Source organism: Nannospalax galili, unplaced genomic scaffold (genome assembly GCF_000622305.1).
Source record: "Nannospalax galili isolate Female #2095 unplaced genomic scaffold, S.galili_v1.0 scaffold1233, whole genome shotgun sequence".
In the NCBI taxonomy this organism is placed as follows: domain Eukaryota; kingdom Metazoa; phylum Chordata; class Mammalia; order Rodentia; family Spalacidae; genus Nannospalax; species Nannospalax galili.
Window position 1 is genome coordinate 707,142 of NW_008333791.1, and position 11,410 is coordinate 718,551.

An 11,410-nucleotide genomic window follows, 5' to 3' on the forward strand; every position below is an offset into this window, starting at 1 on the left:
ATATGTATATATATATATTATAGAACAAAATAAACACCTGTAAACCCACCATCTGGCACTAGAACATTATGAAATCTCTAATTCCTTCCCTTATTACAGAAGTGACCACTATCCTGAACTGTGTTTACCATCTCTTGCTTTTTTGTGATAGTTTGCCTTATGTATCTAATTCACTAAATAGTGCATTTTATTTTTGTTGTTGTTGTTATAAAAAAATGTGTTAAGCCAGGCGTGGTGGTGCACACCTGTAGTCCCAGCATTTGGGAGGCAGAGGCTGGCGGATTTCTGTGAGTTCAAGCCCAGCCTGGTCTACATAGTGAGTTCCAAGCCAGCTGGGGCTACAGGGAGACCCTGTTTGAAAAAGACCAAGAAAAAAAAAAGTGTTAAAATGATCTTTAATCCTCTAGGATTTTTTTCATTTAAGCTTTGTTCAAGGTGTCTCATGAATGTGATTTAAGTGCAGCTGTGGTAGGAATATACACCAACAGGAGACTTAACAGTGTAGAGTCGGGGAATGACCTAAATTCCAATGGCATGCTAAATTAATCTCTGATGGTTCTGAAGGGTTAGTCAGATGAAGGGAATAAGAGATTGTAGATGAGAAGCCTGCAGGAAGGCCTGGCAACAAGAGTTTAGGGCAGCTGCTGAAAAAGGATTCGCATTCCTGGGTCATTTGCAAGTGTGGGAGTTGGGAGAAGGTTGAGGGAGACAATAGCTGGAGAGCTGTGCAGAAGCCAGGATTAGAGAGCCTTTGTGAGAATTTGGGCTTTATTCTGAGGCTACTGAGGACTTTTGATATGTTTTAAGTGGGGGTAGGAGATACAAGGTAGTGTAGGAAATCCATTTGGATGAGGAATGGAGGTAGAAAAGCTGTGAAAAGCGTCTTGCAGGTAGCAAGACAGGAAAAGATGTCGACTGGAGTTGGGTGTTAGAGTGAGGAATGTGGGCCTGGAGGGACATAGGTTCAGTTCCCAGCACCCACATGGCTGACAGCTGTCCATAACTCCAGTTCCAGGGGCTCTGACGCCCTCTTCTGACTTCTGTGGACATTGCATGACATGGGTACACTTACATACATGCAGGCAATACACTCATACACATAAAATAAAAAAAAAGTATGGAATGGGAAAAAGTAGGCAAATTTCAGAGGTACTTAAGAGTTATAAGTGACATGTCATGTAGTGACCATGCTTTATCAGAGCCTTTTTTTTTTTTTTTTGGTCTTTTCGAGACAGGGTCTCCCTATAGCTCCAGCTGTCCTGGAACTCGCTATGTAGACCAGGCTGGCCTTGAGAGACCCGCCTGCCTCTGCCTCCTGAGTGCTGGGAATAAAAGCATGTGCCACCATACCCGGCCTATCAGAGCTGTTTTTAATGATATTATTCAGAATGTTTTCTTTTTAGGTGATGATTGAAAGGCTAATAAAAAAAATGGTGCCAGGTACCACACCAGTAACAGAACTGTGCTGTTTTCTGGGATTTTGTTTTTTATTTTATTTATTGCTGGATGTCTCCACAATTTTGTTCAAATGACTGCAGAACCTGGAAAAGCTGTTGCTGCTATTGATGCATCACATACTGCTATTATTTGTCTTTCTATATAAATATAAATATATGTATATATACACATATATAATTGAATTTTTTGAAAGCTTTAGGTGTTCTGTCAACTTTGGAAAAAACTATCCCAGTTTACTGTGCTGAGTTGGCATTGTACAGAAATTAATAGCCATATTGGTCTAGAAATGTTAAACTTTTTTTCCATTTGTACAGGGGTAATGCACTGTATTAAATATGTAAAGTCTTATCTACACGAGTTTGGTTATAGAAACTAATAAAGTATTCTCTAAATAATGAAAAAAAAGTGACTTTGGATTGACTACATGAAAGGAGAGAGCAGCTTGTCAATGAAGTTGAGATTTCAGACACAGAGGCAAAGTACATGAATGATGACCCCATTTACTACAATAGAAAGCAGAAAGAAAGAGCAGCATTTGATGGGGAGAGGTAAATGGACACCTTAGTCACAGGGCCTGTGATATACTTTAGGGGTCCACAGAATGTTTTGATTTTTTTTTTTTTTTTTTAAATAGCTCATTGGAGCTGGGTGTGGTGGTGCATGCCTTTAATCCCAGCACTTGAGAGGCAGAGGCAGGTGGATCTCTGTGAGTTTGAGGCCAGCCTGGTGTATATTGCAAGTTCCAGGCCAGCTGGGGCTACAGAGAGACCCTGGCTCAAAAAGACCAAAAAAATTATGATGACATTGTTCAGAAAAGTTTAACAGATTTGTTTCCAATCACTATAAGTTATATGCTGGAATTTGATTCCTGAAACTCTTACTTTTCTAGACAGGGTCTCACTATATAGCCCTTTTTTGTTTTTGTTTTTTTGAGGCAGGGTCTCACTGTAAAGCCCCAGCTGGCCTGGTTCTGGAACTTACTACATTGACCAGGCTGGCCTCAAACTTACAGAGAGCTGCCTGCTCCTGTCTCCTGAGATCAAAGGCATGTGCCACCACACCTGGCTGGACCACTGAAGGGGATTAGGCAGAGGACGAAACACTGAACGTGAGATTCTAGAGAAGTGGAATAGTGGGAGGATGGTGTCAACAAAGTCAGGGCAAAGCATATTTGTGAAGACAGAATGACCAGCTTTGTTAAAGAATGGAATCATGTCCATTGACAGACAGGTCATGACCTTGAGCAGAGTCATTTTAGAGGCCTGACAGGGTTAGAAGACAGATGGGAGTAGGATATAAGGAAGGGAGACAGTTCTTTCTGGAAGTTTGCCTGTGGAGAGGAGAGATCAAAGATCAAAGGAAATTTTGTTGTTAAGGTAAGAGTACTACCTAGTGAGAAAGAGTATCCTTTTACTTATTACTACTGTTTGTATTACTTCCACTATTACTAATCTTGGAGCTGTTTAGTTCTTAAGGAGGTTGATATGGATTTATCATATGTATATGAAAATTAAATGCAATGGACAGAACTCAAACAGTAAAAAATATATTGTGGACTGGGGGTTTAGCTGAGTGGTAGAGTGTGTGGCTGGTATGCAAGAGCCCCTGGTTTTAATCTCTAACATCAAAAATAAACAAGCCCAGGCTGGAGAGATGGCACTGGCTGCTCTTGCAGAGGACCTAGGTTTGGTTCCCAGCATGGCTAACAACCATCCTTAACTCCAATTCCAGGGGATCCAGTGCCCTCTTCTGGCCTCTTCGGGCATTGCAGGACATGGATGCACTTAACATACACACAGGCAAACACTCATACACATAAAATAAAAATTAATTTTAAACTAAACAAGCACAAAAACAATTGTGAGATATATTTGAGAAGATAGAGCCCTGCATGGTAGTGTTTAAAACCAGACAGTATAGTTCTATATTAGTACCCACTGAATATACCCACTTGCTTCTCAAGATACTGTGCCCTAGGGAAGAGCAGGTGTCTTCACTGATACGATCTATATGCAATGAATTCTGAGTCTTCTGGTTGACTGGGTGGGAATTATATAGAACTTTACATGAAAAAAAGGGAGTATAAAACTTGAAGAAATGTAAGAATATCTGCATACAACACCTTCCTACTTTTCCTTTCTTTTTAGGAAGCATTTATTCGAAGCATTTTGTCAAAGCCTTTCAAGATCCCCATCCCAAATTATCAAGGTAAAATGGAGATTTTACAGGTTTTCTTGTTCGTTTGTTTTCAGACAAGCGCTTGTTAATGTGGGTCAGACTGGCTTCAAAGTCATAGCACTCCTCCTGCTTCAGCTTCCTGAATGATGAGATTTCAGATGTGCAATATACTTGACAAGACTTCAGGTTTTTGAATCAGTCATATGTGCATGTGCCTGAGATTAAAGATTTCTGTCTTTATAAACACAAGCAGGGGCTAGAGAGATGGCTCAGCAGTTAAGAACACTAATTGTTCTTGCAGAAGACCTGCGTTCAAATCCCAGCACCCACATGGCAGCTAACAACTGTTTGTAACTCCAGTTCCAGGGGATCTGACGGCCTCTTCTGTCCTCCTCGGGCATTGCATGACATGGGTGCACTTACCTACATGCAGGCAATACATGCATGCACATAAAAATATTTAAAAAAACAAACACAAGCAAAGCTGGGAATTAAAGATGTTATCCAGTGGTGTCTGTGTTTGGTGTGATCCTCCTGAGGCCTATGTGAAAGCTATAGTTTTTTGTTTTGTTTTTTTCAGTCTTTTTGAGACAGGGTCTCCCTGTAGCCCCAGCTGTCTGCCTTGAACTCACAGAGATCTGCCTGCCTCTGCCTCCTGAGTGCTGGGATTAAAGGCGTGCACCACCACACCCGGCAGGGAAAGCTACAGTTTTATCAAGAACTTCCAAGAATAATTTCACCTCATCTTGGTGGAGGTATATCAGGTCAATAAGCTTCTGGTGGGCCAAGGTGGCTAATAATCCTGGGCTTCCTTCATTCAGTCCAAGCATGTTCCATGTTACCTCCTTTCTGAGGCTGACTGCAGGAGGCCTGGTTTCTATGGTTTTCCCTTGTCCTGTTTAGAATGCTGTGTTGTACGTGAACTAGGGGTCAGGGAGGGAAGCGACCAGCACTTAAGTTCTCCTATTTGAAAGGCCTCTGTTGAGTCTCAGACCTTGCCACAATTGATTTGAGATGAGCATGGTACAGCCCTCCTTCCAGAAGTTTGTAGTTGAATGGGAGAAATAAAATAGGAAAAACTCTGATCGAGAGTTGAAGGAATAATGGCCGGGTAGAGGTACCTGACTGGTTTGAAGGAGTTCTAAGAGAGAGGGTCATATGGTAGCTCTGAAAGGTTATCTGAAGGATGAGTATTTGAGCTGGGCATCCTGGACTTCCTGAATATAGAGGCTTAGCTGATAGATTGGTTGTTGATTTCTAGGTCCTCTGGGCTCGCGAGCATTGGGCCTGAAAAGAGCTGGTGTCCGTCGTGCCCTCCATGACCCTCTGGAAGAAGGTGCCTTAGTTCTGTATGAGCCTCCTCCACTGAGTGTCCATGACCAGCTGAAGCTCGACAAGTATGCACATTGGTATTTCTTGAACGGTTCTGGTCCATTATTAGTGTATGTGCCTCAGAGGGCATTTTGGTATGATTTCTCTTTGTGATTGGTATAGGTTGTCAGAGCTATCATGACTGTGACTATCCAGACAGTAAATGGTTGGGTCGGAGATAACCTGGGGGAGAGCATGTAATCCCGTGAGGTCCACACTCCCTCTTGCCATGCTCACTGGGGAGAGGGAAGTGATCAAGGGAGTACAGAGGGAATCCGTCACCCTTCCTTACCTTATGACTTCTAGAGCGGGACCTTGCTGTGGTTTATTACGTGCCCAAGAAAGTACTGTCTCAGGCAGCTGCCTTTCTGGCCTCTGGATTGGCAGGATGCCACTTCCTTAGAGTGTGACCTTGTCTGAGTCTGACACGCATACTCTGTTTTCTCAGGGAAAAACTTCCTGTCCACGTGGTTGTTGATCCTATTCTCAGTAAGGTGTTGCGGCCTCATCAGAGAGAGGTAATGAGGGTGAGGGGAATGAGGTGTTGGCTAGAGGCTAAGTAGGTGCCAAAGACTGAATGCCGTTATTCACCAGGGAGTGAAGTTCCTGTGGGAGTGTGTCACCAGTCGCCGTATCCCTGGCAGCTATGGATGTATCATGGCTGATGAGATGGGTCTGGGAAAAACACTACAGTGCATCACATTGATGTGGACACTTTTGCGCCAGAGTCCAGAGTGCAAGCCAGAAATTGACAAAGCAGTGGTGGTGTCGCCTTCCAGCCTGGTGAAGAACTGGTACAATGAGGTTGGGAAATGGCTTGGAGGGAGGATCCAGCCTCTGGCCATCGATGGAGGATCCAAGGATGAGATAGACCGAAAGCTGGGTATGGAACCTTAACAAACATGGCTCTACTCTTCTCCCCAGGTTTCTTATTAGTGTGCTCCCTTGTGGCCAGTATTGTGGGCAGCATGGGGCAAATGGGAAAATTGTTATTAAAATAGCTGAAATATAGACAGTGTTTCCAGATCATGCTAAACAACTGTCCGACATTTTCTCTTTTGGGTGTTCTGATTTGTTCCCTGACACCTTTCTGTTGTAGAAGGATTCATGAACCAGCGTGGAGCTAGAGTGCCTGCTCCCATCCTCATCATTTCCTATGAGACTCTCCGCCTTCATGTTGGAGTCCTTCAAAAAGGAAGTGTTGGACTGGTTATATGTGATGAGGTACTTATACTCTGTAGTTTGGGTGGTAGAAGATGTAGATGTGAAAGTCTTCATTGAACTTGACTATCCCAGGAGTCATTGGGGAATGTCGGGACAGACAATACTGCCTTGGAGGGGACAAGTGAGTGGGAGAGCCTATGATAGCAGTCTTCCTGAAGAGATTAAACAGTGCCTAAGACTGAGGAGAGTTTGGGTGCCATGGGCCTGTTGGTATTTTTTTGTCTCTAGGATAGTATTGCTAGACTAGTGAAGGACTTCAAAGATCAGGAAGGATTTGGAAGTATGGAGAGATGTGGCATAGTGTGTAAAGCAGCAGGTTCTAGAATTTGGCATGTTACATAAGTGTGGTGGCACAAGCTTCTAATCCTAGCACTAGAAATGGTGAGGCAGGAGGATCTAGAGTTCCATGCAGCTCAGCACTTGGGAGGCAGAGGCAGGTGGATCTCTGTGAGATGGAGGCCAGCTTGGTCTATATAGCAAGTTCCAGGCCAGTTGGGACTACAGGAACACCCTGTCTCAAGGAACAAAACAAACAAAAAGTTCCACATAGCCTAAGAGTTCCATAGAAAGCCTGTGTCAGAACAAAAGCAAAATAAAACCCCAGTATGGATATTCCTATAAGTTTTTTCTGTTTTTGTTTTTGTTGATTCTGAGACAGAGTCTCACAGGCTAGCCTTGAATTTCTGGTTATTATGCATGAATGGTGGTAGAGATGGAAATACTTAGAATGTAGTGAGGGTGGCATGTGGCTTTCCTACTGTAAAGAATTTTTTTTGCTACCCTAATATTGCTGTACCATGTTTGTGTTTCTTGGGGAGCATTAAGGTCACTTAGCATATTTTGGGACTAGTAGAGAGACTTAGTCCTGTTAATGGACAATGACTGTGCTCTGGGAATCTAGATTCATCTGGTATCTGGGGGAGTTCAGGGAGGAAACAGGAAAAGTGTACTTTTGGGGACTGTACTTGCTCATTGTGAGCTTGTTCCCAGTTGAGCTGTTGTCCTTATGAAAAGTCAGTCATTGTTTGGTATGTTTCTTCATACCCTGATGGGCTGTTCCTCCTAGTAGGAGTAAAGTACACAGTGAATTAGGGTGGAGAGTGTGTGTTTGTCAGGGCCTGGTATGTTTCATCACCACGGAGAGTGACTGTTAGGAGTCTGCTCTAGACTAAGGGATTGTATTAAAGGAAACAGACTGTAGCTCTTGTTTCCTGGGGAGCATCTGCAGCTTTGTTTTTACTCCTGAGATAAGCTTTCACTCTGTAGATTAGGCTGACTTGGAACCAACTATGTAGCTTAGGCTGGACTCAATCTGCCTCCTGAGTGCTGAGATTATAGGCATAGGCCACTATACCTGGCTCAGAAATTGTGTTTTAAGATCTGATGGTGATGATGACAGGACCTATTCTGGAACCTAAGTGACTAGTCCAGTAGGGAGCTGAGGAGGTTGCTTTCCTCTTCGTAGAGACTCACAAATCAGTGTGGTAGCTCATTGATTTGATCAAGTGCTTGTTATGTGTCAAGCCCTTGGGGGTCTGTGATCCCTTCCTTCAGGGATCTTCAGTTTAAACAGAACCCAATTATTGATGCTCATGAAAAATTAAAACATGGGGGCTGGAGAGATAATTTAGTACTTAAAGAGCACTGGCTGCTCTTGCAGAGGATCCACATGAGAGCTAACGACTCTTTGTAACTCTAGTTCCAGAGAAATCCAATGCCCTCTTGTGATTTCCACGGGCATTGCATGACACAGGTGCACTGAACATGCAGAAAATACACTACTCATACACATTAAAAAAAAATAAGTAAAATTAAAAAAAACAAAACAAAAACCTGAGGGGCTGGAGAGATGGCTCAGCGGTTAAGAACACTGGTTGTTCTTGCAGAAGACCTGGGTTCGAATCCCAGCACCCACATGGCAGCTAACAACTGTCCGTAACTCCAGTCCCAGGGTACCCGACAGCCTCTTCTGACCTCCGCGGGCATTGCACGACATGGGTGCACTTACCTACATGCAGGCAATACATGCATACACATAATAATAAAAAAAAAAAAAAAAAAAAATTAAAACATGTCGGGCATGGTGTCATATGCCTTTAATCTCAACATTGGGGAGGCAGAGGGAGGAGGATCTCTGAGATTGAGTCCAGTCTGATCTATATAGTGAGTTTCAGGCCAGCTCTGGCTACAGGGAGACCCTGTCTCAAAAACAAGACAACATTAAAACATAAAATTCTATGTTTAATTCTTTAATGGCAACCTTTAGATGAACCTTAGTTCATCTTTCATTCAGCTTACTTTCACTGATCAGTACTTTGTACATGGCTGTGTCCCTGTGCACTGAAATTATTATTATATTTTTTTCTAAAGGCATAGTAAACATGGTTTATTCTTTACTATGGCCTTGTGGATGGCTTTGTTTTTCTCTTCACTCCAACAGATTTCTTTTTTAAATGTGTATGAGTGTATTGCCCACATGCCTGTAAGGTGTAAGTGCACCTGTGTCATGCAGTGCCCTCAGAGGTCAAAAGAAGGCATCGGATCCCCTGGAACTGGGGTTACAGATGGTTGTTAACCGCCATATGGGTACTGGCAATTGAACCTGGGTCCTCTGTAAGAGCACTCAGTGCTCTTAACTGCTAAGCCATCTCTCCAGTCCCTCCAACAGATTTTTTTTTTGCCTTTCACACATGCTTAAGTCTGTTAATAAGAATTCAAACACGTGACAAGTCACAATCAAATTCATGCTTAGTAAACCAGGAGGGTATGCAGGTGGGAGACAGCTGGACACATTTGTGAGAGCAAGGCTCAAGCCAAAGCTCCAAGATGCTGGGCCAGTGGATCCAAGGAAGGTACGCAGGTCCAGGAGGTCTGGAAGGTCTTTGAGAGTGACAGACAGGCAGGTCTTTACCTGTCAGGTGGGCTTGTCTCAGCAAAGGTGCTAGATGATCAATGGTTGCCAGAGCCAGAGCCACACAGTGGCCTTCAAGAGCCTCTTATGCCGGTGGGTGCATCAGTAAGGTCTTGGCGCTGTGTCTTGGGAGCATGCCAGTGGAGCATGCCAGTGCATTCCTGAGGGCATTCTGCTGGCGGTCTCTTTTTATGTCCATTTTGGTGTCATTGGTGAGGAGTTATCTATGAGTAGAGCTTAGGGTTTACTCATTAGCATATGGGGTGAACAAGTTCTTCAAAAGCACTGAAATTATTATAAAAGGCAAATATGCTTAAGAAATTCATGCCTAGCCATGTATGTGCAGACCTTTAATCCTAGCATTTGGGAGACAGAGGCAGGTGAATGTTTGAGATTGAGGACAGCCTGGTTTACATAGTGAGTTCCAGGCCAACTGGAGCTACAGGGAGACCCCTTCTCAAAGAAAGAAAGAAGAAATTCATGCCTAGTTGAGATCAAAGAGGGTGGAGTATCAGAGCACAGACTCTGGAGTTGAAAGACCTGAGTTCCAATTGCAGCTCTGTGAACTTTGCATTAGTGTGAATTTTGGATGACTGTTTACCTTTCTAAACCTCAATTTCTTTATCTCTAAAATGAATATAATTTCCATTTGTTCTGTTCTATGGGTTTTGAGGGAGTCAGGGGAAGATCTGTGTTTAATTACATTGCCAAAGGCATTCTAGAGAGAGCAGGTCTGATTTGTTTGTTCATCCTTTCATTGGTTGATTTTTTTTTTTTTTTCTGGCTTTTTGAGACAAGGTCTCCTGTAGCTCCAGCTGTCCCTGAACTCACTGTGTAGACCAGGAACTCACAGAGATCTGCCTGCCTCTGGCCTCCTGAGTGCTGGTATTAAAGGCATGCACCACCATGTCCGGCTGTTGGTTGAGTTTTTTGTGGCTTGCCTAGCATGGAGCTGAGAGGATGCTAGATATATAAAAGGCATGACCTGATCTTGTCCATGTAGTTCCTGGAAAAAGAGGGAAGTGGTAGAGTCCTTTACCATCTTCTTGAAAATGGTTTAAAAGTTACAAAGGAATGTGCAGGGAGAACAGGTTAGAAGAGCTGTGAAGAGAAGATCTCTATTAGCTATGTGTGGATTCTGCCTGAAGGAGGAGCACAGCCAAGTCCTTTTAGCACTCATGGCTCAAACAAGGCCTGGAGGCTGATAAAGAAGGCATCTTGCTCTGAAGGTTCAGGACTGCATGGGCTGGGAAGGAGGGCCCTGAAAGCATGGGTCTGTAACATGGCCACATGAAGTGAGAAGGATTGGTGATCTAGTAAGGTTCTGGAGGTTGGGCTGTGGAAGTGTGGGAGGGAACAGAGGGAATCCTTGTTTTATGGCTATAGCACTGGTCTGGAAACTAAAGGTCTGCCTCATGAGCCTAATATTTCTATCCAGGCAAGTGGGTGAAGAAACTCATGCTAGTTCTGCTGAGCTCCTACTGCTTTAGAACCTGTAATGTTTGCAACTCTTCTTATCTGTACTGGACTTTGTTACCATTTGAGGATACCATATCTTATTCTAAGTGAGAATTCTCTTGCAGGGGCACAGGCTCAAGAACTCTGAGAATCAGACTTACCAAGCACTGAACAGTTTGAATACCAGTCGGCGGGTGCTGATCTCTGGGACCCCCATCCAGAATGATTTGCTTGAATATTTCAGCTTGGTACATTTTGTTAATTCAGGCATTCTGGGTAAGGAACCCTGCCTTGTCCTTGAAGTGTAATTCCAGCTGAGGAGAAAGGTGACACTGCAAGTTAAGTGTGGATCACTAGACACTTGTAGGAAGGTCTCTCTTGTCAGAGAGTAGCAAAGCCATAAGCAGGCTGATGCCTTTGATCCTGTCACCTAGGAATAGGAGCAGGAGGAACAAGACCATCCTTGATTACATAGGGAGTTTGGAGTCAGCCTGGATTATGTGAGATCCTGCCTCAAAAAAGAAAAAGCCAAGTGTGGTGCTCCATGACTTTAGGCATGGAGGCACATGCCTCTAAGCCCAACACTTGGGAGGAGCCGAACGCAGATGGATTTCTGTGAGACTGAGGCTGGCCTGGTCTACATAGTGAGTTCTAGGCTAGCTAGGGCTACAGGGAGACTCTGTCTCAAAAAAAGAGAAGAGGCCAGGTGTGGTGGCACATGCCTTTAATCCCAGCACTCCGGAGGCAGAGGCAGGCAGATCTCAGTGAGTTCAAGGCCAGCCTGGTCTACACAGTGAGTTCCAGGCCAAA

General features: G+C 43.8%; 1 protein-coding gene across 2 annotated transcripts in view; it reads left to right on the top strand.

Annotated features, from left to right (window-relative positions):
• Rad54l (RAD54 like) overlaps positions 1–11,410 on the top strand; it is a 24,751-nt gene that overhangs the window by 4,394 nt on the left and 8,947 nt on the right. Inside the window, exons 4-9 of one of the 2 annotated variants that reach the window (XM_008828510.3) lie at positions 3,606–3,666; positions 4,898–5,033; positions 5,456–5,525; positions 5,602–5,890; positions 6,107–6,231; positions 10,726–10,876. In XM_008828510.3, the coding sequence (XP_008826732.1) occupies positions 3,606–3,666; positions 4,898–5,033; positions 5,456–5,525; positions 5,602–5,890; positions 6,107–6,231; positions 10,726–10,876 (832 nt within the window). Of the gene's footprint in view, positions 1–3,605; positions 3,667–4,280; positions 4,392–4,897; positions 5,034–5,455; positions 5,526–5,601; positions 5,891–6,106; positions 6,232–10,725; positions 10,877–11,410 lie in introns of those variants that run through there. The other variant, XM_029561300.1, reaches the window with a different exon arrangement.